We start from the raw sequence: 27,298 nt of genomic DNA, 5'->3' as shown, positions 1-27,298 counted from the left end.
ACCCAAAGAGAAAGAGTATTCTGTCCTTACGATCCACAGCAAACAAGGAAAGGTATCAAAAGATCTTTCTAAAAGAGCCGGGGAACTCACCATCCTAATTATGTTTCCAGTCCTCTGATTTAAGTGATGCATAATTCTGAAATAATAGGACTACATGGCAAGGTTCTCTTATACGGGCATTGGCTTTTCTTGCTAATGAAAGTTTGATAATTATGATCTCGTCTGATGCTACTGAGAACCTCTCATTAACACAATTACTGAAGATGACTTTTCAGAACTCATCCATTCGTTTGCACATTATTAGTTGGAAAAATCAAAATGTACAAACTTTACAAGAAACATAGAGACTTCATTATCTTTTTATAAATTATGAAAAAAAGGCCCCTTTCAAACAATCACCAATTATCTGGGACAGGGAATAAAGAGAAAACTACTTTGTAACTACTTCAAAACTACTAAGTCATAAGTTAATTCATATTTTAAATTATAATGAAGTATCTACCATCTCCTCAAACCATCATTATTAAAGAAGGAAAACTTCTTCAGTTTCTTCCTATACCTGGTAAGTCTCTTTATTTATGTAGGAAATATGTGTATTTCCTAGTAGGGAAATGAGTCATTTTTCAGATTTAGGTGTGAAGCAAGTTCATTAGCCGATATTCTTAAAGCAATTTTAGAGCATTTGCTTACACGCAGGCAAGCAGATTGAGAAGCAAAAGTACAAATTTCCATTTCTCCAAGTTGAATTGTTTGGAACAATGACTCCCAAAAAGGAATTTCATGTTTATAATTTTCTGAGTATGCCATTTACAGTAATTAAGAGCAAATACACATTTTGATCTGACCGCACAAAGAATGGTCAGTCTTAACAAGCAGTACAGTAAAACTTGGAAGAACTCTTAGGTAGCAAGGGATATCCCTGTCACACAAGCATCCCTACTAGAAATACACTTCGAATTCCTCTTTCTATTCAGAATCTGACAACATCTTTGGAATAGAGTCCCACCAATCACAACATTAATGGGGCAAGGGGCTAAGAAAGTGCCAAGCAGACACAATGCAGGGCATAATTAATGGTAGAGTAACCTTTTCTAATGAACCTACCTCAGCTAACAGCATTTGGTTGTGAAAATGAAACAATCAAAAAGTTAAAATACTGGATGAATAAAATGGAAAATAATAATTAATGTGAGAAATGCCCTTAAAGTGGGCACAGCAATTTTGAGGTCCTGGACCAATACATCTACACCAAGCAGTGATAAGCACACGACTCTTTTGAGGCTAACAGAATATGGGATCACTACTCAGAAAATCTATGCAGTGTGGCATAATTACAGTGCATCTTAGCACAAAGGCACTGCCATTGACCTCACTTAAAAGTAACACTGACTTCCTCTGCAAATAATATCTCAATCCCCTTTCACAGTAATGGTAACAGTACATGTATTTGGATACTTTAATGCTCAGCATCACATTGTCTTTGTTGACACAAGCCACCAAGAAATGTGCATCTGGAACTTCAATTTTAAGTAAGTGTATGGCATCCAACAAGTAACTGGGTAGCAGCAAGAAAGCAATCTCCCACCATCAGCTCACAGCTCTAATGTAGCCGTAGACTGAAAGCGTAACAGGAGTTGGAAGCCACTTTCATTTAGAGTGACAATTCACACCACAAACACAGCTGGAGGTTTCTTGGCCCATCCAAGCAGAAAGGCCCATCCGAGTAGAAAGGTGTGGACACTGAGCTGTCTGCTCTCCTGTTATGTCAATACCTTAGGAGAAGGGTTGTGTGGGACACAGTAAGGTGTGTATTGCCCCTATCACGTCGTGCACAAACAGGGAACATCAGTGCCCAGCAATGACATAGATACACTCCAAACTGCCAAAAGTGCTTTTAGCAGGTGGGGCTAGAGGAACATTAAAAATTACTACGCTATTTAAGTCCTGCGGAGACAGTGACAAATTGTTTGCACCAATCCTGGCGAACTGACCAGATGCTGTAGAAGGGTTTTTGTTGAAAGGGATCATTCACTAAATACTAGAATGCAGAAAACCAGGGATGTAAAGTGAACTTGGAATGACCTTTCCCAGATCACATAGCCAAAAAAAATTATTTACAGTTCTGATTTATATGGGAAAACTCTTAAATCTTTGACTAAACAGTTGCACATCATACATATATGTCTATAGTTATTAAGACTTAGGTTATATGAGCCCAGAAGTAATACAGCTATCTTCTATTTCCATTTTTCTTTAATGCTTTAGGCTATTAGAGGGAAAAGTGCCATATTCTCATTAATGACTTGCCCCAATGTGCTTGACAAAATAAACAAAAATTAACAGGTATTTTAAGTTAAACTCACTTTTCCTTTGCCCCTAAATCCCTGAAGGGAAATCAGAAAACCCGGCATGAATTTCAACCAGTGTTTAAGGTTCTGCTTATCTGATACATCTGCAGGTCCGTATTCCATCATGCCTGCTATACCTCCTTCTCCAGCTTTATTTTCAGTAAGAACAAGGGATGCCAAATGTATTATTTATGCCTACAAAACTACAATACCAGCAAAAAAACCCCAAGAAATGACTTTTTCCAAGTGCAAACATCAGTGCTTACAGTTTTTCATAATTAGAGTTAAATAAGCTATTCCACTGAGAAGTTTGATATGGTTGCCATGTTAGAGCTTGACAGCATTTTTCCAAAGCTGCATTCTGTCCATCACAGTCATATTCTTGCACTTCAGCAACACAGCCCTTAACAGTTGCTGTAGAGAGATAGTGACAATTCAGTTATTACTTTTGTGACTAGCCAAAAATCCTGCATAAACATTTTTATAAATATATTTTTATATACACATACAAAGCACAAATATGTTGCATATATATTTAAATCTGATTGTCCTTTGCAGTTATTCCAAAAGATTGTGTTATATTCCCTCACCCTAGAAAACTTATTTTTCAGCTTTCCTAATTTGCAAAATATTACACAAGTAGCACTTCCTATTTTTATTCTCTCCAAAAGGATGGATGGTTTCCTTTGGGAAAAAAAAAAAGGAAAGCTAAGCATTTTACTGTAAATCTGAAACACTGCAAGAAGCAATTAAGCAAAATAATTACATATGTTTCCCATTCTCTCTACTACAGGTTTAAACTGAATATACTCCAACTCACTGCAACTGGTACTTCATCCCAGAGCCGGAGGCAGAGCACATTCACCACTACATCTGGGTGACTTTTTAATGCTTTCTAACTATATGTTATAGGATTCTGAGATAGACAGGGTCAACCATAATTCTCTGAGATATTATACATTTTATGAAGACAGAAGAGAATGTTATAAGAGAGACAGATAAATGGAGTGCAGTAAGGACAAGAGAAAATACATCATTGAGCATGTAAGCTAAGATCCATCCACAGCCAGTGGCAGCACAGTAAGACAGAGCCTACAGAATCATTTCAGGCCCAAGCTTCATTTGCAATTCCCCACTTCTGACATACAGCAGAGTGAAAATATTAAAAAAAAAGCACAGCAAAGAAATTCACACCTCATTTCTAAATGATCCCCATGCCATTTTTACCAATGGCTGTGTTCTTTTTCCTATAGCACATGTGTCAGTGATATTTTATTAACAGAGACTCCCAAGGAAAGCATATTTCAAAGCTGTGTCTTTAAGTATTAAAAACAGCCGTAGCAATTTTAGATACAGAAGCATCTGCTCATCTTCTCGTTCCAGCAGTGGTAGCCTTAGAGCACTAGTCACAACCAAGCAACATTGATAAAATAAAAGATACCAAAGGAAAAGTAACCTACTAAATCCAGCTGCTACTGATTAAGTGTTCTAAAAGATTGGTTTAATGCTGAAAAATAACTTCCTCTGAAAAAATAACAAGCAACTCTCAGGTTTTGCACTAACAGACAAGGGTGAAATTCCTCAGATAAACTGTTCATTATAAACTGTTCATTCGCAGAGAGCCTCACACTTCACAGAAGCTGATCCATTTCTGTACATGCCTGATAAGCTTTTTTGTATCAATTGGTATAAGCTTAGCATTTTTATCTTGATAAAACAATGAACCAAATCAATTTGGGGAAGGGGTGGGGAAGAACACACAGCTTTTACCAAGCTTGCGCATGGATACGCTTTGTAGAAAAAATATGGAGCTGAGATGATAAAGAGAAACCGCAGTCTGTTTGCTCATCCACCACATTAATTCCCTGTTAAGCTGACCCAAGATGGTTTATTTGCCCAGTCAATTTAGTGCCAAGCAAAGTCAGCAGAGTATAGTATCATCTGTGCACTGCAGGCTCACACATGGAGAAAGGCAGAATATTTTTTCCAGAGAGTCCCCAGGAAACACGAACATCTAACGCTTCTCTCTCTTTGCCCAATATAAATAGGTACTGGTTTTCAAAAACACTGAAAAGGTTAATTCCTCCAAACCTGGTAGTGGGCTACAGACTATTAATACTGCTACATTTTCAGAGCCAGCAGGAGCTGTGCTCTTAAAATATTTACTTGTCTATGGTATGAAACATTAAATTTCATCTTCACACAGTTGCTTACCTTGTCTGGAGTCCTGAAAGTGGACTGGAGAATCAGTGGCATCTCCCAGTAATTGTGAGAACTTCCTTTTTTTGCCTGATGCTGCAGAAATACTTTTTTAAAAATACACATTGCATTACTCAGTCAGAAGTATAAATACAGATATTACAGAATCATAACAAGAGAACACCCAGGTATCTCATTCTAACTGTATTGTCACCCAAATTCTGATTTGCTGGGGGAGGAGATTGCTGTTGGCTTTTTAAAACTGAATTATGCATTTTTTCCTTCCAAAACATAAAGTACTTTATTTTTTTATTTCATATGAATAGAGAAGTTGATCTCTCTTTAAAAATTTACACAGTGCATACATGGCACGGTTTTATTGTCTCCTGACATTTGCACTAAAATCACAGTTTTATCTTAAATAATTGTATTCCACCAAGCGTGAACTCACTTCCTTTCTTATACAGAAAACACTAGTAGCAGTTAAACTAACGCGTAAATGACGAAATCTCAAGGGGCAACTGATGGGTAACAGTTTTCCCCTTTCCCAGAAACTGAGATTTCAAAAAATGCTCCTTTGTGCAAAAGGAAAAAACCTTATTCCAAAGTTTTGATATTATAAAATGTAAGCTAGAATATCCTGACAGATGGTCACTCCTTCTAGATGGGGGAAAAAACAAGCCAAACTCCATGTCTCAGTCAGGCCCAGTACGTACTCAAACTAAGGTTTCTCCACAAGCAGAAGAAAAGCCCACCCACCACATTGTTACACTTTTTCTGGGTTTGTTCAAAAGTTCCACATTTAGTTAAGAAGTATTTTGTATTTTAAGTCCCAATAACTAATGTATTCCCTCAAAAAATAGTAAGATTTTTACTATCTAGCACCTTCTACTGGAAAACAAACAAATAAAGAACACAAATAGCTTTACTGAGAAACCCAGATGCAGATTCCCACATCTCATGTAACACGTAATTGAGCTCTGTACAGAAGAGGAGACAGGGACAGAGCATCTGCAAGCCCAGAACTAACACTGATGAATTTGCATTTCTCTCCCCATAACCAGGGAGGTACCCCTCTGGCATGCATTAGTCAATTCATTCTTATTAGGTATCATGGTTGGATGCTTGCACCAGCCAGTGTATTTGAAATAATTAAGCATCTACAACATGCTGGTGGGTGAATATGGCAGATGGTATATGAATACCATTTCACTTGCTTACACAGATATGACAATATTATTTTTTTTCTCTTGTGCCACTTGTCAGAACACTTACAAGATCCTTATGGATAAATCCCTGCAGTAGGTATTGCAAAACGTCTGAATGTTTTTATAATCCAGTTATGAAGCACCTGTTGATTCTTCTTTAGCCTTCTAACGTTTTAAAAAATGAAATTCATTCCTACTTCCAATCTGAACTTCAATCAAGATGTTTAAAGAACCCTCAACCACAAATGTCTCAAAAACGTCTAAACACTGCCATCCTGTGGAAAACCCTACACCCACGGGGATTTTACACCCATCTTAAACCATGTCTTCTACCAGCTCTACTTTTTTTTCTATCTATCTGTCTCATCCTTTGCATAAAAGCTTTATCATTTACCCAGAAATCGGAGATGCATTTGGCTGAAAGGATGAATAATTAAAACCCAAACAGCTGGAGGAGGTAGAATTATTCCAAGGAGTCACAGCATTTTCTGTCTTCAGACAGCAGCCTTGGGGGATGCTGCAGGGATGCCCAGTGGCATTGGGGTCAGAGTAAGTCTCCATGAACCTGCAGGGATGCTTGCTGGGTGCCACAGCAGATGGGCGTGGGAGCAGAGGCTGCAGCCCACTGGGCCACGTAGCACCATACCATGTGGCTGCAAGAAGCAAACAGACAAGAAAGTAAGGAGAAAGAAGAGGAGCTGGAGACCTTCCTACAAGTTTGGGAGAGGCAGAATTCATGTGACCTACTCTGGAGCTGTGGTGGAGAACATGGTTCCGATCCGGAGTCCGGTGGGGAGTCTGGCAACTGGCTTGGCCTAGGGATGAAAAAGGTACTTCAATTTCTACTGGGAGGATACATGCAGGACGACAAGGCAATGCTGAAAGCAGCTGGAGGGGGACCACCAAGCTACTGACAAGGGTCTTCAGGAAGCATTGCTCATTGTGGTTGCTGCCCCTCCTCACAGGAGCAATATCACTTGCTCTTTGTCAGACCATCTCCTATGGCCCTCCACCTCTCTCCCATGCAGGGAGGCACCATCCCTGCCAGCTCTTGCCCAAACCCTGCCCCAGCACCCACTGACTTCAATCCTCCCTCCTTCCCATGAGCCATTCTTCAGTTACCTCTGGGCACACCAGCGACTCTGAATACACAGACCTCACATGAGCTTTAAACCCATTTTCTCTAGGCTACAGGTTAAAGATCTGTAGCATCTTTGTCCACTAACTGATTTCTTAAGACCTCAGTTTGGTGAAAGCACTCTCAGCCACTCTCAGATGTTAGCAGGCCCCATTTCAGCACCTGACTCACCGGAGAGGCAGCCCAAGCGCAGAGGGGAGCGGGTGCTGCCACACAGGTGGGAAGAGCATTTGCCCAGTTTGAAAGAAGAGCTTTTACAAGCTGACCAAAAAGATTTGGAAGCTTAACCTGGGTTTTCCATAGGTGATAAGCTACTCTCCCTCTTTTCAATCCTACAGAAATCTTCCAGTTCCGTTTGGAAGAACACAGCGTGGGACCAGTAATTAGTATCTTCTATGCCTAAATCACAAAAGAATTGAAAATACAGAGTACTAACAGGTCCATCCCAACAGTCTTCTCAAAGAAAAGCTTCAAAACCAAAACAAACCAAAAAATCCCTCTCATTCCTCACAGAAGACAAGCCATTCAGTTGTGTTTTAACCCAAACACCACTGCTGACCGATGATTTACAGCGCCTGAGTTTATCACCGGGGTGAACCTCGACGCATCGCTGAAAACTGAATAAAGAATAAACCGTAAGGGTGCACCGGGCAGGGCCCGAGCAGCAGGAGCCGCCGGGCGCGCCCTGAGGACGCGGCCGAGAGCTGCCTGCAGCCGGTCCCAGCCGGCTCTGCCCCGCCGCCAGCGGCACCTCGCCCGCTAGAGCCTCAGCCAGCCAATCAGCGGCGCCCGGCCCCCGCTGCAGCGCGAGCGAGCGGCCGCTGAAGCAGCGAACGCCGGGGGGGGGCGGGGGGCTGCCTTCCTGCTGAGGCTGCGGCCCCAGGATGGGCCACGCTGAGCGGGGACACCCCGAGGGGACTGCGGGCCGTGAGTGGCCGCGCCGGAGCCGAGGAAAACGAGTAAGGAGCGAGGAGCGGGAAGGAGAAGCCGTTACGCACCGCCCCTGCCCCCTCGTCAGCGGCGGCAGTGGGAGGGACCGAGTGTGAGGAGCGGCGGCGACGACAGGGGGAGTAGGAAGGCGGGAGTAACGCTGGGTTTAAATTGAGCCTCGAACAGGCGGGGGGAAGGAAGGATGTTTCCCTAAGTGTTTCGTTGCTCATACTCTCTTTTTCTAGAGAATATAAACAATTTTTAAGAGCCTAGACTTTTTCAAGAGTGCCCACGACGAAGGGTGCTCACGGAGTGCAGACCCATGCAGCGCCCCATGTAGTACCGTTGTCCAACAGCTTCCACGTCACTTGCCCTGAGAACGCCTGGTGAGTAACGCTGTGCGGTGCCAAACTCGGGCAGAGCCGGGCTGCTTTCCTTTGTGTAGAGCTACACAAGCAAGAGGCTCATCTCCCAGTTAACGTCCTATGAATGGGAAGGCAGAGCCACCCCCACAGCAGCTCAGGTTACTGGCAAGCAGCACTGCACAGGAGGAACGCCCTCGGCACCCTGGTGAGGCAAGGCTGCAGCATAGCACAGCACCTTAAAACCCCAGGTGGGAGCATTACAGGGAGCAGGTGCAGAGGCATGGGGACTACAAGATAGGAATGCGGTTACACTCAGTCAGTCATTACAAGAGCCGGGGACTGGAGGCACAACAGAGGAATCCTGGCTGGGAACCAAAAAATTCCATGTGATCCACAGCCACCTGTTTGCCAAACCCCACAGCCAAGCAGGAGAAATTTATGTTTTAACACCCCTGCTTGGAGAGGTCATCGTGGAAAGCCAAACAACTTAAGTGTGCTCAGTGATTTTCAGTGTTCATTGGTTTTTTGTTACTCAAACAGGTAAATCTCTGAAAACACAGTCTCTCCTTATTCCTTTCTAAAGAACTTAAGGCACAGTGCTCTGTACAAGAACACGCCAGCCCGTATTTTACTGTGCAGCTTTCTCCTGATTTTCAGGCAGGAAGTGAATGTTTCTGTATGTGCAGGTGACACTAGGAGCTTTGCTCTCAACTTGTCTCCCAGCAGCTCAGCCCGTTCACATGCCTGAGCTTCGAAAGAAGGTTCTTGATTATTTACTCTTTGGTACATACCCTTGATTGTATTGCATTGTATCTCCCTGTGCTACTCTGTTTTGCTTTTACACTCACAGTGTTTCTCCTATCAGACACTGTGTAGAGGATTACTCAGTGAGACCTGGAACTACACCATATTTGAAGCTAGGCCAAGTCCTCCATGAGTAGCTCTCAGCAGCAAGCAGGTGTTCCCACACTATGTAACAAAACCATGTCATTCCTTCTGCATTGAAAATAGGAGCTTCCTAAGTCAACAGCAGACCGCTACAGAGAGGCTATGCTTCTGTCTTCTGTTAGTTGAGGGCACAGGTGTGTCACATCTATTTTATTTCAAGTATTTCAGTCCTTCATGATGGTGCTTTCAAAGCAGCTTAAGGGAGAGAAAATCCTATGCCATCTCACTGCCATTTAAAGGAACTACAAAGGCTTCCTCTTTTACATTAGGACACTTGCAGATGCACCCAAGACCTTGGTGGGGTAACAGCACCATTTTCATTGCATTCTGCATTCCGTATTGCATGTGCCACTATGTTGATCTGCATTTTATATATATATGGAGGCTTTTAATATTTTTCTCCTTTGACGTGTTTGGCAAGTTCCTTTATGAGATTCTATTCTGTTTATTCACAAATAGTCTGCAATACAGACAAATACTTTATCATTTTACTTTTAGAGATATAATGATTCAGTAAATGTGTTTCTTAATCCCATAATTAATGAAGTATTTCTGTAGTATCAGTGTAAAATCCTGTTGAGCCACCAGATTATTTTCTTGCATGTAAATACTTAGTAGCACTGCAACTAGAATATATAACATACTTAAGCTATATAGTAGCATATTTATACATTTATATTTCTGTTATGTTTTGTGTATAAAAGCAAAAGAATAACATTTTACAGTTGTCATACAGGAGTTCAGTAATCTGTTTAACCTGATACATTTTTAGTTACTCTAAAAATAAAGGTTACTTATATACAACAACGTCTTCATTCTTCTTTACTTTTATAGTGTGAGCAGAGAGAGAATATATTCATTATTCATGATTTAGAGCAGGTAGAAGCCTGTTTAGCCTACTGTAAGTAAATAGGTGTACTGCTGAGTGTGTCTGAAATGAAAAATCCCGTGTTTAATTATTTTTCAAACAACCCCTCTTGCTCTGCTTCTTGGCAAGTGCAAATGTCAGCCCATTAAAAATATTTTGCATTTAACAACAGTCATCTGATAGTTGTCTAGATAAAAGATTTGGGTTTGAACTCTTTGATACATCTGTGCTACATAACTTTCCACCCTTGACCATGACCCTTTGCATTATGTATCCTTTGTATCTCTTAAAATTAGTCTCAGAAGAGATTAATGGACAGTTTCTCTGTTCTGAATGAAGCACTAGGATGAAACAGTAGCCCTGCTTCCCTCAAACTGAAAGGTTTGCATTATTCTCTCAGTTTATTATACATTAGTCTCACTTATATCACTTATTCTGTACATAAACACTAAACTAGCACTTACAGGAATATTAAAATAACAGCTTTGCATTTAATGCCACAATTAGCGTAACAGTTGTGAATTATTCCAGACTTTATTATCATTCATTCTGTTGAACTACAGGATGACCATATTTCCATTACTGTCTGTACCTGATTTTTCCAAGTCTTTTTATACAGCTTCAAGTAATAATATTAAAGAAAGCCACAATCCTCTTGAAACTCAGATTTCAGGTCTGACTGTTGCATTCAGATTTTATCATGGCACTAATGAAAACAATTTAAGAGATATTGCTAAGGAGGAGAAGTACAAGTTGCTGTAATACTTACAAAGTTCCAAACTCTATGTCACTACTGATGAATTCTTCCAACATACTTGTATCCACCATGGGATTCTCCAAGGCTCCATGGACATCTTGCCCTAAAATTAAAAATGTCAAAAAGACAGAAATTACAAGAGTGGAATTTGGAGGGAGTCATCAGTACTTCAGACTAAGCAACACTGCCCACTCTCCTACACAAAGGAAAACCAAATCCACTCTGTCTCATGTGTAACGGATGGGTTACACTTCCTGTTTTAGTCACTCTGGGAGAAAGGATGACAGGAAATGCAGAGTAGAAGAGGATGTGGAGGGGAAGATGAAGATGACACAGCAGCACCAGGCAAACACCAGTTCATGCATGGCATTAAGGCGTCACTAAATTACCACAGCAAGAGGATGAAGGGCTCCAGTCTGCAACTGGAAAAAGGGTTTTGAAGATAACTTCATATTCTCTTACACTGGGATCAAAACAGGTGATTGGGTCAAAGCTCAGACATTGTCTCACATGGATCCACTTTCTGCATTGGTACTGCAAGTGAGTTTCTGAAACAGTTTAAAAATCCACTATCCGGAGCTTAAAGAAAGCAAAAATAAAGCTTTAGAAATGTTGATTGGTGGCTTCCTTTTATTTTCCCTGAAAAAACAGCCCACTAACATGTTAAATGTATTAATGAATAGAAAGGTTCAGTACTTTGTCCTTTGTTGCTTGGTAACTGAAGGCTATAAACAGATTTTATGATTATAAAGTCTCCAGAATTCATGACAACTTTTGTAGAAAGTCAGCCGGAACTCTCTAAAAAAAACAAGCAAGCAGAGCTACCTTGTAGGCTCCCCACCTCTCCAGCAAGCCTTCCATAAATACAGGTGTGGCCAGTCAGAAAGCAAACAAGATAAGGATGTTGAAGTTACTGCTCTCTCCAGTGAGGCATAGGAGCTGTGCATGGCTCTGTCCCACTGCTACACAAGATATAATGGACTAGATTATAAATCCAGAGCTGCGTGACTCAGCCTCAAGTGGCCGACACCAACCATTTCCCATTTCATCTCATCTCTGCAGCAGAGTGGGAGAACACAAGAGGTTAATCACTGTCATTGAGCACAGGAGCAGTAACTGTTGTTGGTGCTTTTACTGTCTTCTCACTGTACTAGCATCAGACGTGTGCATGGTAAGAAGCCATATCAGAAAATGTCTTCTGTTCTTTTTCCCAATGTCTCTGTCTGACATGGTTCCTTCTTGATCCAGTGGTTAGACATTACTTAACTGCAAGCAGCATCTAAAAATCCACTTCCACCACCTTGCACAAGAATCCCCTCGTATGTCTGTCTAAATAATAATATATTAATATATTGTTAATTGTATTATTATATTAATTTGCATTAATACTTATTTTATTATATATTATTTTATTTACTAGATTATTATATGATTTCTAATTTTATTAATTCTATAATTACATTAAAATATTAATAAATTCACATTACTAATAAACATCTCCTAAATTGCTTTGTGATCACAGATTCATCTAGGCATCATGTGCTTATCACTACTGCAGACTTAATTTTGGCTGCCTTTCACTGTGAGATAGCACCTTGCAGGTGTGCTACTGATAGATCCTTGCATCCCAACATACTGGCATTGGATACAAACCTGTCCTCTGCACATCAGAGAGCAGATTCAGTAGGTGCAGTGTACTTACTTGCCTCAGCAAAATTGTAACATGGGAAGCTCTGAAGTAGCAGTGAACAAAGTACTTTGCAAAACCAGCTTGAGAGTAGTACACAAGAGCCTGGCTTTCTTCAGCAGCCTTCCTCAAACTTGTTTGATTCTCATCTTTTCATCTTCATGTCTGATTTAGGATATCCCCCCTTGAATCTCAACCACTTCTCCTTTTGGTAATGTAATCCACAGGAAAATTATTCAATCACCTTCTCCTTTTACCCACCTATTCCTCCTGTTCAAATTGCCTGGCCCTCATGCAGAATGATATAATTTTGTTACTAACATGAGGCTAGAGGTCAGATACAAAGTCTTTTTCCTGTACCACAAAACCAAGAATTCCTTATTTTGACCAAGGTCAGAGACAAGCTCTTTTGAAGTACAGCTATGAATCAGACAAGGACAGGGCCTTTAATATGGGCAACCCACAGTTCAGAGATTGGTTCTGTTTCCAAGTGATGACAACAGCTATGTGTATCATGCCCTCTTAATCTCTCCACTTTGCATAAACAGTTAAATGGGCAGGAGGAGAAGAAAGGAATAAGTCATTCTGTGCTGGGAGAGGAAGAAAGCACGCTAGGAAGAAGATAGGGCACCACTAACGAAAATTTGCAATACAGGTGCACAGAAAAGCCAGTATATTGGGCTACCCTCTAGAACTTTATTCTTTCTTTCTAAGCGTACTTTCCAGGTCAGTGGCATCATGTGCTTGCACTGGCATCTGTTTCAGCAGAGGAGGAGCTGTTGGATCATATGCAAATTTATTTTAAATGTTGGCATCTATTTCACAGGCATTTGATCACAGTAAGTACTTAATAGATATGGGTAGTATGCAAGCCAGTTGCTCACCTGGACGTTGGGTTGCTGCAAGGGCAGAGAACTGTATGTATGTAGGTGGGCAAGCCCTGCTGAGAGGCCCCTGTGCACACACAGCTTCCTGCACAGAACCATGTGCCAAGCTAAGAGCTGCTGGTGGATATGTGGAGTCAGCAGCCTTTTATCAGCTTATGCTCAGGGATTTCTGCTCCCAGTCCACACCCCACACTGCAATGTGCCCAGACATCTCTGGGAAGAGTCTGCACCAGCTGACACATTCGACTTTAGTGTCCCTGCGCAGAGGATTGCAAGCTGCCCAAGAAACTGATGAAGGTGGAAGGCCAAGACAGTGACTAGGATTTCATACATGGTTGTTTGCAGAACAGAGACTACAGTCTTGGGAAAAACTGCATCATATGCTGCCCATTTCTCCATAAGCCTAATACTGTTTATCTCTCCTTCAATTTGAAGTCTAAAACCTGTCAGTTCTACCACTGGCTTCTGTCTCCCTGTCCATTCTCGCCTAGCCTGTCCCTATTTCCAGCCCCAGGGAGTCCAAACTCCAGCCTCCTGACAGCTTCTTGCTTCATCTCTCTCTCTTTGGCAGACATCCCCTCCTTTCCTCCAGCCACGAGGCTCGTCACCTGGCTCCTCAGCTTCACTTTACCCTCCTGTAGCCATCAGCCTCAATCCCTGAATTGCCTGCCTCAACTAATTCTCCCAACATTTCCATGTAGTGCCTTACATATGACTGCATTTAAATCAGCTGCCTCCTTTTCAATAGTATCTAAATGCAAAGTGAAGGAGGGCGGACAGAAAACCAGAGAGTTTAACAGTATAACTAGGTCAGCCTTCATTCAGTTTCTCAACCCATTGATAGTATCAGCAAGAACAGATTGCTCTGCTACACGTGAACAGGCACAAGAGCTAATCAGGACCTCTGACCTTCCCCTGACAAATAGGAAGTTATGATTAAAAAACCCAAGTATTTTAATTAAAAAGTATTAATTTCAACAGAAAGCATAGGAAAAACTGTTCAAAGATGAAATCTCTAGTGTGGGAGGAGTGAAATGAGACAGAAAAAAAGACAAGAACTTCCCAGAACAGCCACACAACAAGAGAAAAGCCATTACTCTTGAGAGAAAGCCAAGGCCAAATCCCAGTAAGGGTCATATCTAATCTAAGAGGTCTATTGACTATTGAAAATATTGATCAACAGGAAAACAAACATTACCTCATTTTCCTTGAATAAAACCCCTTTTTCAGACTGTCCCTTCTCAATATTGTAAATGTAAGTTTATCTTCCTAATGAGTGTCAAAACAAATATGCACTGTAAGAAACTAAAGTAACAGGGAAAATGGGATCCTTTTTTCTCATGAATTTCAAATAATCTTACAAAACAGATCTATATATGCTGAGTTGCCAGCTGATGCATTTGGAAGCCAAAACTGAACCACTGATGAAGCAGAGAGACTTCCTCAGTGGCGGCATTCTCCACTTGATACTGCAGGACTCAGCTTGTTTTGTAGCCTTGAAAGACAATGTTCTAGCACTACTATGACTCATCTCGGAGGCCACCAAGTTAGAATTAGCAGTTTATTGCTCTTGCTTCATGAGGTGGCATTATAAGGCCAACCCACAATCCATAATGCTAAGCTGTAGAGAGGTCATCAGTTGGAGTTGGCCTTACATGCAGTGGAGCTAACCCCTGCCTGAAGAGTGCAAAACCTGCTTTAAATCAGCTTGCTCCCTTTTCAGATTTACCTATGGTTTAACAGCAAGAGGAGCCTAGCTACTACGTGCTGAATGAAAGCATGATCAGCTCTTGTAGCCTTGGCACATACCTAATCTCAGCGTCCAGATAATGAAATTCAGCCACCTAACAGCACCCCTGCACACTGCATTGCACTAGCAGACCTTTGTTGTATTCTAGCACTACACAGCAGAACCACACAACATTACTGAAGGAACATACCCTCCCAAGATGTTTTTTTTCCTGCAATTAAATGGAATTGACAGGGCTTCTCCCCCTCACGCTTGCCCAGACAGATGTTCTGCCAAATCACCTTCTAAAAAGTGTTAAATTAGTAATTCTAGAATTACAATTAGTAATTCTAGTTAAAGAGCTCATACAGCTAAAATAATGAGATACTTTCTACCGTCAAAGTATCAGTCACAAAAGCCAAGAGAACCTAGCCCAAACTCCCTAGAGTCCTGTTTTCCAAGTCAATTCCTAAAAATTTCTGATTATGACTTTTTTATACATAATCCATGTCAAACACTATTTTAAGTATTTAACAGCTATACAGTGCAGAATCTTTAATTTCCTAGTTTGAAATTAAAACTCAAAAGTTAGAGTTGCCATCTCTCACCTAGGCCAACAGAGTGCCAGAAAAAAAAAAATTCACTTATTTAGCACAATGGAAGTTAAATGCAGGGAAACAAAAATTGTCCACGTTATCCAAAACAGAAAAGGTTGTTTTCCAAGTTACTCTGAGATCTGTATCACATGAATACCTGCACAGGTAATAGAAGGAAAACAAATACAGAAAGAGAAGCTTGAAATTGAAAGTTTAATATAAAAAAAAAAATGCAAAGTGCAAGTTGGAGGAAGGGAAAGAAAAGATTTAGTAAAAAAGTAAAAAATACATAAGCCTTTGAACAGCCATTTTTAATCACATTGTGGCAGGGCCTGAGAAATGCAGTTTGATAATGCAATCTATCAGAAAGTAGATTTTATGGTAAGAGAAAGGCAGGAGACTAATGGGACCTTGCTTGAATGTAAAAAGTCTTTGGGAAAGAGGCAGAAGGACAGATCCCAGCCAAAAGACAAAAAAAATTATGAGTTTAAGTTCCCAGAAGGACCCCGAGGATACTGCCACAATTACCATTTTACCAATGATGATCAGGCTGTTTCAGAAGAGTATTAGTGGAAAGAAAACCCTCTTTAACCTGACATGGTATGATAGGGCAGGGAGGGAGCTCTCTAACCTCATGAAAATCACCAAGATGTCAGAAGTCATAAATTGCAAGGAGACCTCAGCCACTTCCTGATTTTTCATCCTGACAATTACCACAGCAGTACTGCAGGCTCTGCTGGGTCCACTTTCCCACTGGTCTTCTGGCCAAAGTACACAGAAAAAGGCACTGCAATGCACCTGTACCATTTGTACTATTTCATTCTGGTATCGCCTTGCACAATAGCTTTGTGTAAATAGAGCTTTGGGCTTGGGGGCTCTTTTTCTTCTTCCTTTCTTCTTCAATTAGCCCCAAACAATTACTGTATTTTTGCTGCCACCAGAAATTGTTAAAACTCTCTTAAAACTTGACTCTTACCTTCAAAGAACTGCTGCAAGGCCTCATTTTCTCCCACCACATCCATGAAAAGCCAGTAGAAGTGTTTTGCTTCCCTATGGCTTGAAGAGTGCCACTGAGAAAAATGCACAGTCTCTCTTCCAGATTGTTATGAACGTGCCAAGGAAAATATCATGGTTTTTGTCAGAGGTTTCAATGACTTTGTCCCAGCTGATTTCATTCCTTCGTAACTAGAGCCAGGGCTATATTTAAACTCTGCTACACGCAAAAGAGAATCTGACAAGGTTTTTGAGGCAAGATGAAGGTGATGTGCGTTCTTCCGTTCAGTAGGTCTAATGTTCTTGTTTTAAGGACCTTTGGTCCCAGTACTAACCATAATTACACATGCGCAAAAAAATGCAGCTATAAAAATTACTTGTCTTGTCTCTGTACTTTCACACAGGTGATATAATTAATACTACTGATGAAACCAATAGTAATCAAAAAGGCAAGCACAAAGCCATCACCAGTTTCACTGTAGGTACTATCCCATTCAAGCAGCTGAATGTCAGACTATCCAACTGCTCTAAAAAAATAATACCTCACAGCAGTTTGATTATAGGGAAGCAGAACTTCTACATTATTATTATTTATTATTAACAAAACTAAATTACAGATTAACCAATTTGTCTAAGGTAACATTGAAAAACATATGGGAAAGTGGAACACTAAACAAAGGTCTTTTAAGCCTAGTAGCAAATCCTATTTCACTTTCTTTAAATTAATCTTTGTACACTGAAAATTGCCCCTGTTCTGTCACCCCTAAGCAAACAGGGGAAAAATATCCAGGCATTTTGAGTAGATTATCTGTAAGAAGCATTTGGTTGTGAACAAAAGCTTCAATGAAGTCAAGAACTCTGGAAAAAAGGCCATTTTCTGAATTAGTTATATTGACCAGACAAGTAACTGTTGTGCAATTTTTTTTTTTTTTTTTTTTTTTTTTTTTTTTTTTTTTTTTTTTACAAGCCCCAGACACTCACAGTGACAGAGTTTTCTCATGATAGGCAGCTTTTATTAAAAATATAGAAAAGAATTTCAGGGAAGGGACTTGAAGACAGAAGCAAGCTGATTAGTATTTACAAGATGTTGGTGTAATCGAGCCAAACAGCAACCACCACTGAGATACACTGGGCACATCTTTGTAGTCCCGAGTATGAGAAAAATCACATCAGCATAATAAACTTTAGATACCATTTATGTCTATATACTACCATGTATAAAAAGGACCCCTTCTCTCTGCCTGAATGAGCAACCCTTGTAAAGGATTATTAAGTCAGAATAGCAGCAGCTACCAGCCATCATTTAACTACTGTTAGCTAATCCTGGAAGCGGTTTGATTTCATTGTGTAAACTGAGGATTAACAATCATTTGGAAAGCATTTATGAACCTAACATAAAACATAATACCAACAAATAGTTTGTTTTCTAAGAGTGAGTAAAACCAGACTTCCTTAGCATCATTGAAATAATAAACAATCTTTTAACAATTAAAGGTAGAATTCTTCCAGGTTTCTACAGCAGGAACTAGTTCCCAGTGACAGCAAACTGATAAAAATATTTCATCAGTACTGAAATAGCCCAGGCTGGACATACTCCACTACTAGTTAAATATTTAGGTTCAATTGTTTGTTTTAATGTTAACATTGAAATGCCTGGCCAAAGCCAGTGCTTGCAAGTGTCTTCAAGCACATATACATGCAAGCAACGCAAGCATGGTATTAGGTTCCACTGCTCATTCTATTTACTTTTGTAAAAACGGAGAACACGCCGGTAAGACAGTGATGAATAGTGTTATTTTTGTTCTGCATCAAACAAGAGATATCTGTATCCACCAAGATGCTTCTTGTTAAAGAACCAACTATAGAAACTTGCCTTTACTTCTAATGTTTGTCAGTTTATCTGCCAATGCTTTAATCTTATCTGTAATTGATAAACAGCTGTCATGATCAAGACCTAATGTTTTTCCAAAAGGCCTTTTACATAGCAAGTCTACCACATATCCACAACTATGTTCCTTGTAACCTAATCAACTGCTTTCAGCTTAGACTATGCCCAGCGAAAAAGGACCACTTGAAGCGCAAAAGTAGCACTTGAACAGAAAAAGCATCTTCCTTAAGAAGCCATGATCCTTTTTTGGGTTCTCTTTGTAGCAAATTGTGCATGTGAAGAAACTGCTAACATTATATGGAAATTATCATCAGCATATTGAAGAAATCACGTAATGGGTATTTTCCAATTTCAAGGACAGCTGTGGGAAACTGATGTATAAAACACTGGAAACTGGAAATCCCAAAAAAGCAGGAGGAAAAAAATCATTTAAAGGAATGAAAAAATTCTAATGAAAGAAAATTTGAGGGGAAGAGAAAGTTTTTAGCAGTTAGATAAGGATCAGTACAGACTTCTAACCAAAGAGTGACCAAGGTAATTTTATTGTTCCTTGATGTTTGAAAAGCACCCTACTTTAGAGATAAGATACCCAGATTTATTACGCTGCTGACTCTTCACTATATGTTTCCCTTCTTACATTGTTTTAAAAAAGAGAAATATAGGAAAGCAGCACTTCAAAGAATTCCAAGTTCTCCTAGTTGTCTGTTAACTGTATTGGCACACATGCCTAGAGATACACATACATGTATCTAAACACTACAATGAAGAAAGTGTCAGGCATTTATTCCCTCTTCATAAAAATCATCTCAGTTTTACATTTTGGAATGACTTATCAGGGAAGTCCACATCATTCTGCATCACAAAGAACGTAAGTCAGACACTGCTTCAGACTAACACTTTAATCAGAAGTTTTGTTTTTAAATGTAAATTACAATCACTAATACACCTGCAAGTGCTTACCACATTTGTTCAATTAAGTATCATATGTATGCATATACAGCATAAGTCAGTTTAAAACAATCACAGTAATTCTTAGTGCAATCTGCAAAAGGAGAAAGATCTTGGACCCATGTTGTGGAAATAAATATCAAATAACCAAAAAAAATTCAGCAATTTTAGTTATGTATATTCAACGAAGTTCATGCATGCGCAAGAGTAAAAAGATTTAGAGCTCTTCCTTGTAATAGCCAAGTTTTGCTAGTGACATCTCTCTTCTCAGCTGCATAACTTCCCAGAACATCTGATCCACTAAAAAAAAAAAGACAGAAATATCATTAAACATACTGAATACATATTTTATTTCAACTGATGTATAAAGGCTGCCTCACTGTAGCTCAGTTATGGGGAACTTTAGAAGTAACGAACGTTTAGTAAAACCAGAATTAATGTGTGAGGTCTATTTGTGCTTGGTTGTGACAAAATTTGTTAAAGTATTTATTTTAAAAATTCTAAATGATGGTCCTATAAAAAAATCCCCAAATTTCAGATGATTTCTTTATAAATTGGGGAACAAAAATATTATCAGTATTCTTGTCAGCTTCAATTAATTGCTGATTCTCATTTTAATTGCCCTGCCGTTTGACCTATTTTCTGTAAAATTAAAAGACTAAGAAAAAAGTAGAACTTGTTGGATAAGAATTGTTTCATCACAGGATCTGTAATTTTGTTGTAATTTTTTCCACTTGTAATCTTTCTTCCCTCTTCTTTCCACCAATAATCTGCCAGCAGCAATAAATTGGGGAAGAAAAAAGATTTTTTAATTTCATCTGTATTTCGCTAAACATGATGAACCTAGTGCATACCTTAAGCTTCTAGACACCACAGCAATACTGATCAAAATTGAGTATATAATTATCCAAGACAAAAATAATTTCCATGCAGTAAAGATCATGATGTAGAATGACTACAAAGATTATTAACTTAAGCAACAAGTAGAAGGTCTTCCCAACCGTATTTCAAAAACCACTTTTGTAAAAGTGACCTCTGTCTCAGAAATGGTATGCTGCATGAGCAGCATATAGACAGTTATCATGAGTGCCTATATTCTTCTAAAGGTATTGTTGAAATATTTACATGAAGCTACAAATGCAAATTCTATGGTTTTAATGGTAAAGATGACAACTGAGCTGAAACACCAAACTCAAGTTTTTTCAAAACTTATTATGACAAATAAATAATTCTGATAATACTGAAAACATTTTAGTATTGATGGAAAAAGTATTAATTTCTTTATCTCAATAGCAAAGTAAACAATTTTTAGCTGAAACTATATAGGTCCTTTTTGGTCAAAGTAAAAGCCTTTTAACAATAAACCAAATTAAAACTTAAATAACACATTTTCAAGATCTTCTGCAATGCTAGTACATCTGTAAAAATTACCATCATCTGAAGGTTTGATTAAACATAATTTAGTGTATGAAATAGGTGAACTTCTGGTGAATTCCATGAAAATAATTCCCTTTGACAAGGATAGTCAACAGCATTACTTTTTGTAAGGAACAGACTCTCTATTTATCACCTCAGGAATACTTCAGGTTAGAAATGGAAACAAAAGATTTGAGCGTAGCTAAAATACTGAGCTCTTGAAATTGGGAAACATTAGAAGAGATGACTATAGGTGAGGTAGATCAAAGTGGGCCTTATTCTAGCCAAATTCTGGATGAAGCTAAACCACACACACTCAAAGACTGAAAGAATGAAAAGCACAGACATCCATAAACATTACAATGCTGTTTTACTCTACTTTCAAAAATGCAACTGAACTAAAAAATAAGTTAAATTTTAAAAGTGAAAGCAATTTTTTTAATTAACTATTGACACAGGGCTAATGACACTTTTTCCGCTATCTGTGCTTAGCAAATCCAGGAGCTTAAGTGATATGGTCTGTTTCAAAAAAACCTTGGACTGAAGGCTGTTGGGCAATATTCCTTGACCTGGACAGGAAATCCAATTAAATCAATTGTGTACTGTTTAAACACAAATCATAGTAATTTTCTTTTATAGTGATAAACAGATAAAATAGTCTTGCAAATGAAAACCAATAACTACAACTCCAACACACAATATACTTTTAAATTCCAGAATTAAGTCACTACATGTACAGTGCATACATTTTCAAAATCATAATCTTTTATATGGACATATTGAAACTGAATAGCACAGTTAAGCAAATATCCAAATTACTGCGCAGACAGTAAATAGGCAGTTGTTGGATATGCTATTCTGACAGGAACAAAGTGACTGGGTAACTCCAGTGGTGGGGGGGGGCGCGGGGGGGAAACCAGCCTGAAGCAACAGCAGTAAAAACCACATTTCCCTTTTGAGGTGAGGGGTAATCAAGCCTTACATTGTCAGATGCATTTATAACCAGAGCCCTAATCAAGAGACTTTGCCATGCCACAGCAATGACAGAGACCTCATTTCTCAGCTGCACTCAGATGAATGATTACAGTATGGTTTCCTGTTTATTTTTTAGAATTTAACCCAAAGTATTGTCATCCTTGCCAGTTCTCCCTGAAAGACAGTACGACAAGAAGGGCTGTCTGAATTCTCAATGCGCAAAATAAGACACACCAAAACACCAAGGGAAAGAAGAAAAAAATGGCCCACATCAAACAAACTGATTTTTTTTTTATCTAAAATACCTCCATATTCTATGAAAGAGCCTTGATTTTTGAATATTGTACAGAAAAACTGTGACTAACTCCTCTTGTTACAGAATTTTTCATAACATTTCTTACTGAACAACGTAAGGGGGTTTTAGATGGACTAAAAATCACTGCTTTTTAATTTGTTGTTCTTAAAAAAACCACCTTATTGGAAGGTGGGATGTCACCAAATTCTCGTAATTACAACAATGACTACCAACAGATAGCTTTCCTGTAATGTCAGGTCACAGCCATTGTGCACAGGTAGCAAGTTTTAGGCACATGCACTATGTAAATTTCTATTTATATATGCCAAATACAATTTCCTACTCACCATCTTGCTGCTTCAACAGTCCTTGCTGGATGTATCGAATATATGTAAAGAAGTTACACACAGAAGTGATCTGAACCCATAAAAAAATAATGGTGGTTAATATAATTTTGTATAATGGTATGGAAAAATAACTAAATAACTACTACTCAAAATGAAATCACAGTAAATCTACTTACCCTGTAACGACAGAAAGGAGAAATGTAGTAGTAACTGCTTGAATCTCCTAATTTGATTCTATGCTTGCATGACTTACTTTGTCCACTGAGAGCACATTTCCTACAAAGTATAAAGTTTGCATGATTTAATAAACAAATTGACATGAATGTCTAAACACCTGCATGTGTTTAAGGTGTTACTTAATTGTTTCATATTGGCCCAGATACCCAAGTCTCGGCCTTCATTTTACAAGTTGCAATTATTACATTATGTTGTCAATTATTTTAGTTCTACAAGGACTAATTTTGTTTCAATACCAGTGCATCGTGATGCGTTTCTGATTTTTAAAACTTTCTTCAGCTCTGGTCATGTACTTCCATATTCACTAATTCAAGATGGCTTGACAACTCTGGAACAGTGGGATTTCTTTAATTAACTCTTCATATGTGAAATAAACATTGTTTAAATTATGAGTTGATGCCAACATTTAAACAGATTTTTTAAAAATTCTGCTTGATATTGCATTTCATCATAAAAAATATCAGCCCTACAGAATAGCAGTCAATTCTCTGAAGCCTCTCTAAGATGCACTCTAAGACAGGCTTTGCATTTATGCCCAAATTGAAATCGTATTTTACATTCAGAATATAAAATAATTTGAGACAAAGGAAAACAGGCTGTCTGGCAATAATTCTTTCCATTACCATTATAAAAAGTGATGGTAGAATAATCAAATTTACTATTTCTGGTGTATTGCAAGTATGTCACATTCAGGAACAAGGAAAGGTCAGTAGTCACCACAAATTCTTCCCAAAAAAAAACAATTCAGAAAAAGGCAAAGAATTTTTAAAAATTTCCTCCACCATTCTTTAGAAAAAGGTTTGAATCTATTGAAGAAACTGCTATTAATACAATCTTAATAAATGTAAATAAAACAGGAATTTGATTTATTTGGAATTTCTATATTGCAGCCTCTCAGATGAACTGGGTTGTCATGGCATCCACTGTTTCATTGATTTTAAAAGTTGCTGGCTCTTCTCCCTTCCATTTCTACCAAAAAACTAGGGAGTCTAAGAACAAGCATCCTTTCAAAAGTGAAACAAAAATTACTAAGCTTCTGTGGTTCTAAACAGTGGCTCAGAGGCCCTTTCAAATAGCCTGCAGCTGGTCCACAGAACCATGTAAGACAGGAGAAAATTAAAGAGTGTGTATGGTTTTCCATAGCATTTATGAGGACTGACAACAGTCCATTGAGCCAAGAAATCCTACAGTAGCTGAAGCAAGCAGATCACAATTTCAGTCAAGCTTTTGTGAGAAGACAGACTTTCAATGCTAGGAAAATAAAGCCCTTTTTTCCTTCTGGCTATAGAATTACCTTCTATATGTTATCTTCCATCACACCAGGTTAAATGTTGGCGTGACTGTTACTACTAATGACTCAGTTCTGTGCTGTACAGCACACATGCAGCTTAGCGCTTGGTTCCCCATGGGGACAATTATTTGAATCCTGTGGGGAAACACGGCTGTCTTTCGTTAAGGCAGTACTTACTACACACCATCACAGGCACCATTCAATAACTTCTGTATATCAAGAACCTATTATCACAGCTCTTTGCCCTCCACTCCTTATTTTGCTGTTGGGCTATTACCCACTATTTTATGCATTTGTTCCCCCATCCCCTAGGCAATTATACAATAAAATAATTCCTTTAAAAATATTACTCTAGTTTTTGTTATTGTTTATTTACAGTTTGTCTATATTTTGTTACCTATTTAAGAACATGGTTCCAATAAAAATAGTGCTTTGCACTGTATAAATATAAAAAATGTGAAACTGCTACTCTGATTCAGTGAAAACTGAAACACCTGTTTCCCATTCAGTGTCAGTAATCATATATAAGGCAAAGCACATCTGCTGTCAAATTACACTTAAATACTGCATATTCCTTACCTATTACTTATCTGCAAACAATACCACAAAAGTTTTTGTCACTACATGACAGCAGAAGAAGGGAGAAAGGAGTATGTCTGGACTTTTGATACATCTAAAGTAACTAAATTACAATTTGTGCGTCAGTCATCTCAAAACATTAATCTATACCTAGCAAACTATTTAAGGATTACATAAGTTCTAATTAAAAATTTATCTTACACTGGAGAAAACAGGTTAAAAAAATCTCATGAAACTTCTGAACAATGCAATTGAGTAGCCTGTTTTTGAGTAAATATTTCATCATGTCAAAACATAAGGAAGTTGCTTGAACCACGACTTTAAATCAATTTGCCAATTGCTCTTTAATGACACGACTTGTTTCAGTAGCTTCTGGCTGTCCAGATTCTATTGCATTCAGGGAACGCAGCTCACAGCGGTGTATCTTGGACTTGAAATCACCACCCCTTGAGTAGCTCCATTATTCATGGTGGGCCCTTCTGATGAGAGGCTGTTACAGCTCAAAGAGCATGTTTTCTGGTGACAGGAGTAAGCCGAAGAATATACAAATGCCTGAATTTTGTAGGCTAGAAAGGATCAAATACTAAGTAATGAAACACAATTTTCATTTTATATAGCTTCTTTAAAGTAAAAAAATTGAAATATATTAAAGTATTTTCTCTTCCACTGAAAAACAGAGGAAAAACAAGAACTAAAACCCAATAGCGATGAGAAAGAAAAAAATCTTGAGCCAGATGAAAACATTTTAATGCAAGTTTTCTATCAGAAAATTGAACTCTGTCAAAACAAGTATTACAGAAAGAATTGTCAACTTGTCCAAAAGATCACCAACAGAAAAGTCAAGGCTTTCTCAAGATTTGGAAGGCTCCAGATTAACACTGACCTTGCTTGCTTAACCCTGACATGCACTAAAGCACATTACAAATGCCTTGCTTCTCCTCCACATCCATCAAAGCCCCAGTGCCTCAGGCAAGTCCCTCCCACCTAACTTTAATGTCTGTATCAGTACCTGACAACAAGCCTTGCTTCAGATTCCTTTAGGACCATTCCAGAATTTCTAAAATAACCTTCCTGTCATTCAAGCATACTTCCTGCTTTAGATTCAAACTCATCTTCACCTTCATTCCTGCTTCATTACATTCCTCCTGCTCAAATTCAGAGGATTTACTCTATATATCTCCTGTCAAATCCTTCTGTACCTTTGTCAGTGTGCTATATCCTAAATTTCTTATGCCACAAATACTCCAGATGTCCGATATTCAGCCTGTACTACTTGAATACCTATTTCTTTCATGATGCTTTCCAGGTGATAGCCCCTAGTTCAAAAGCATCTGTTTTAACTATCAAGATGGTCTTCTCCAAAGAAGTGAATGTTACTTTTGCAGTCAATGCATCGTAAGCGAAGCAAACAGCTCTCCCAAACAGGGAATTTGTCTTAAAGGTTTATCCTATATTAGTCTTTTTTAAAGTTTAATTTATTAGTTGCTTACTTTCCCCATAAAATTTTCTAACAGCAATCTTGAAGTCTTAGATTTTAGGAAATAAAGTTTCAGATACACAAATTTGACTGAGGTGATCAGCTGATGGCAGTTTTCTCAATCCAAGAGTTATCTCAAATGAGTCAAGATCCCCCCTCTGTCTGTTAGCTTAACATACTTTGGTCCCCCACATTCAACTGCAGAAGCTTTCACAAATCGAACAGGTTGCAAGCCAACAGGTTCAATGCTCAGAGTGTTGTTTTCAACAGCTTCCAGAACAGCTGAGGCCAACTGCAAGAGAAATTTAGAAAGCAGTTAAAAACAGTTCTACGTTATCCATGCCTCAAAGCAGTGACATATTTCTTCTTCTGTAAAGTTAGGAACACCAAAAGAGATCAACTCACAAAACAGAAATTCAATTACAAATAAGATTTTGCTTTCATCATAAGCAAGAGGTCCTATTTCCAGGCTTCTGTTTAAATTCTGCCCTCCAAATAACCCTGCCCTCCCTGAGGCAAGATAACTGCCTTTACAGCTGGGAATGTAGTCAAGCATATTTAAAATGCTAACTGTATTTTCAGTCATTCCTCATAAGCCCAAATAGCACATAAATTCGTACATGCAGTGCTCTTGTCAGAGACTGGATATGGCATATAAATAATAAATAAACTTTGTTTATTTAAAAAAATTTGCTCTGGTTTTATTGTGTTCTATACAAACACAAAATGATGCAGCATGCTTCCTTGTCTTGCAAAAAACAAGTAAATATTATGTCACTGTTTTTCAGCCAAAGATAGCTTTAGAAAGGTGTTAAAACAAGTAAGACTGAATAATATATAAAAAAGCCAACATAATATATAGAAAAGCCAGTTGCAACTTTCAAACACCAGTCTAGTTAAAACATCATCTTCATGAAACAAAGTGCAACTCTGCTCAGGCTTTTTTTATGTTAATTCTTTATAAACACACAATCACAAGACACTAGAAATATGCCCATTTTGTTTGATTGGACTCAACACTTGCCCAAGACTCCTGTTTAAGTATGGACAAGTAATAGCCATTAATTGATTTAAAAGAAGGTGCAATTTATATTATTAGTTAAATAATTCTGTGCCAAGGTTCCTTCCTACCAAGTATTAAAGATATTTTTCTATTGTACTTTGAATATTTTAAAAAAACAGAATGTTACTA

General features: G+C 38.6%; 2 protein-coding genes across 3 annotated transcripts in view; both read right to left on the bottom strand.

Annotated features, from left to right (window-relative positions):
• The window catches only part of MYRFL (myelin regulatory factor like), a 44,746-nt gene extending 28,064 nt beyond the window's left edge, over positions 1-16,682 (bottom strand). Inside the window, exons 1-6 of the mRNA XM_059816343.1 lie at positions 16,637-16,682; positions 10,774-10,864; positions 6,503-6,570; positions 6,150-6,408; positions 4,563-4,654; positions 2,615-2,762 (exon numbers count right to left, since the gene is read on the bottom strand). Of these exons, the coding sequence (XP_059672326.1) occupies positions 2,615-2,762; positions 4,563-4,654; positions 6,150-6,408; positions 6,503-6,570; positions 10,774-10,864; positions 16,637-16,682 (704 nt within the window). The remainder of the gene's footprint in view (positions 1-2,614; positions 2,763-4,562; positions 4,655-6,149; positions 6,409-6,502; positions 6,571-10,773; positions 10,865-16,636) is intronic.
• Positions 16,683-19,547: 2,865 nt separating this feature from the next.
• RAB3IP (RAB3A interacting protein) overlaps positions 19,548-27,298 on the bottom strand; it is a 33,950-nt gene continuing 26,199 nt past the window's right edge. For both annotated transcript variants that reach the window (XM_059816421.1, XM_009808681.2), the window contains 4 exons: positions 26,286-26,398; positions 22,699-22,798; positions 22,523-22,592; positions 19,548-19,789 (listed from right to left, as the gene is read on the bottom strand). In XM_059816421.1, the coding sequence (XP_059672404.1) occupies positions 19,707-19,789; positions 22,523-22,592; positions 22,699-22,798; positions 26,286-26,398 (366 nt within the window). In that variant the 3' untranslated portion in view covers positions 19,548-19,706. The remainder of the gene's footprint in view (positions 19,790-22,522; positions 22,593-22,698; positions 22,799-26,285; positions 26,399-27,298) is intronic.

This window comes from Gavia stellata, chromosome 4, assembly GCF_030936135.1.
Source record: "Gavia stellata isolate bGavSte3 chromosome 4, bGavSte3.hap2, whole genome shotgun sequence".
Taxonomy (NCBI): domain Eukaryota; kingdom Metazoa; phylum Chordata; class Aves; order Gaviiformes; family Gaviidae; genus Gavia; species Gavia stellata.
This window is presented reverse-complemented; position numbering and strand designations above follow the sequence as displayed.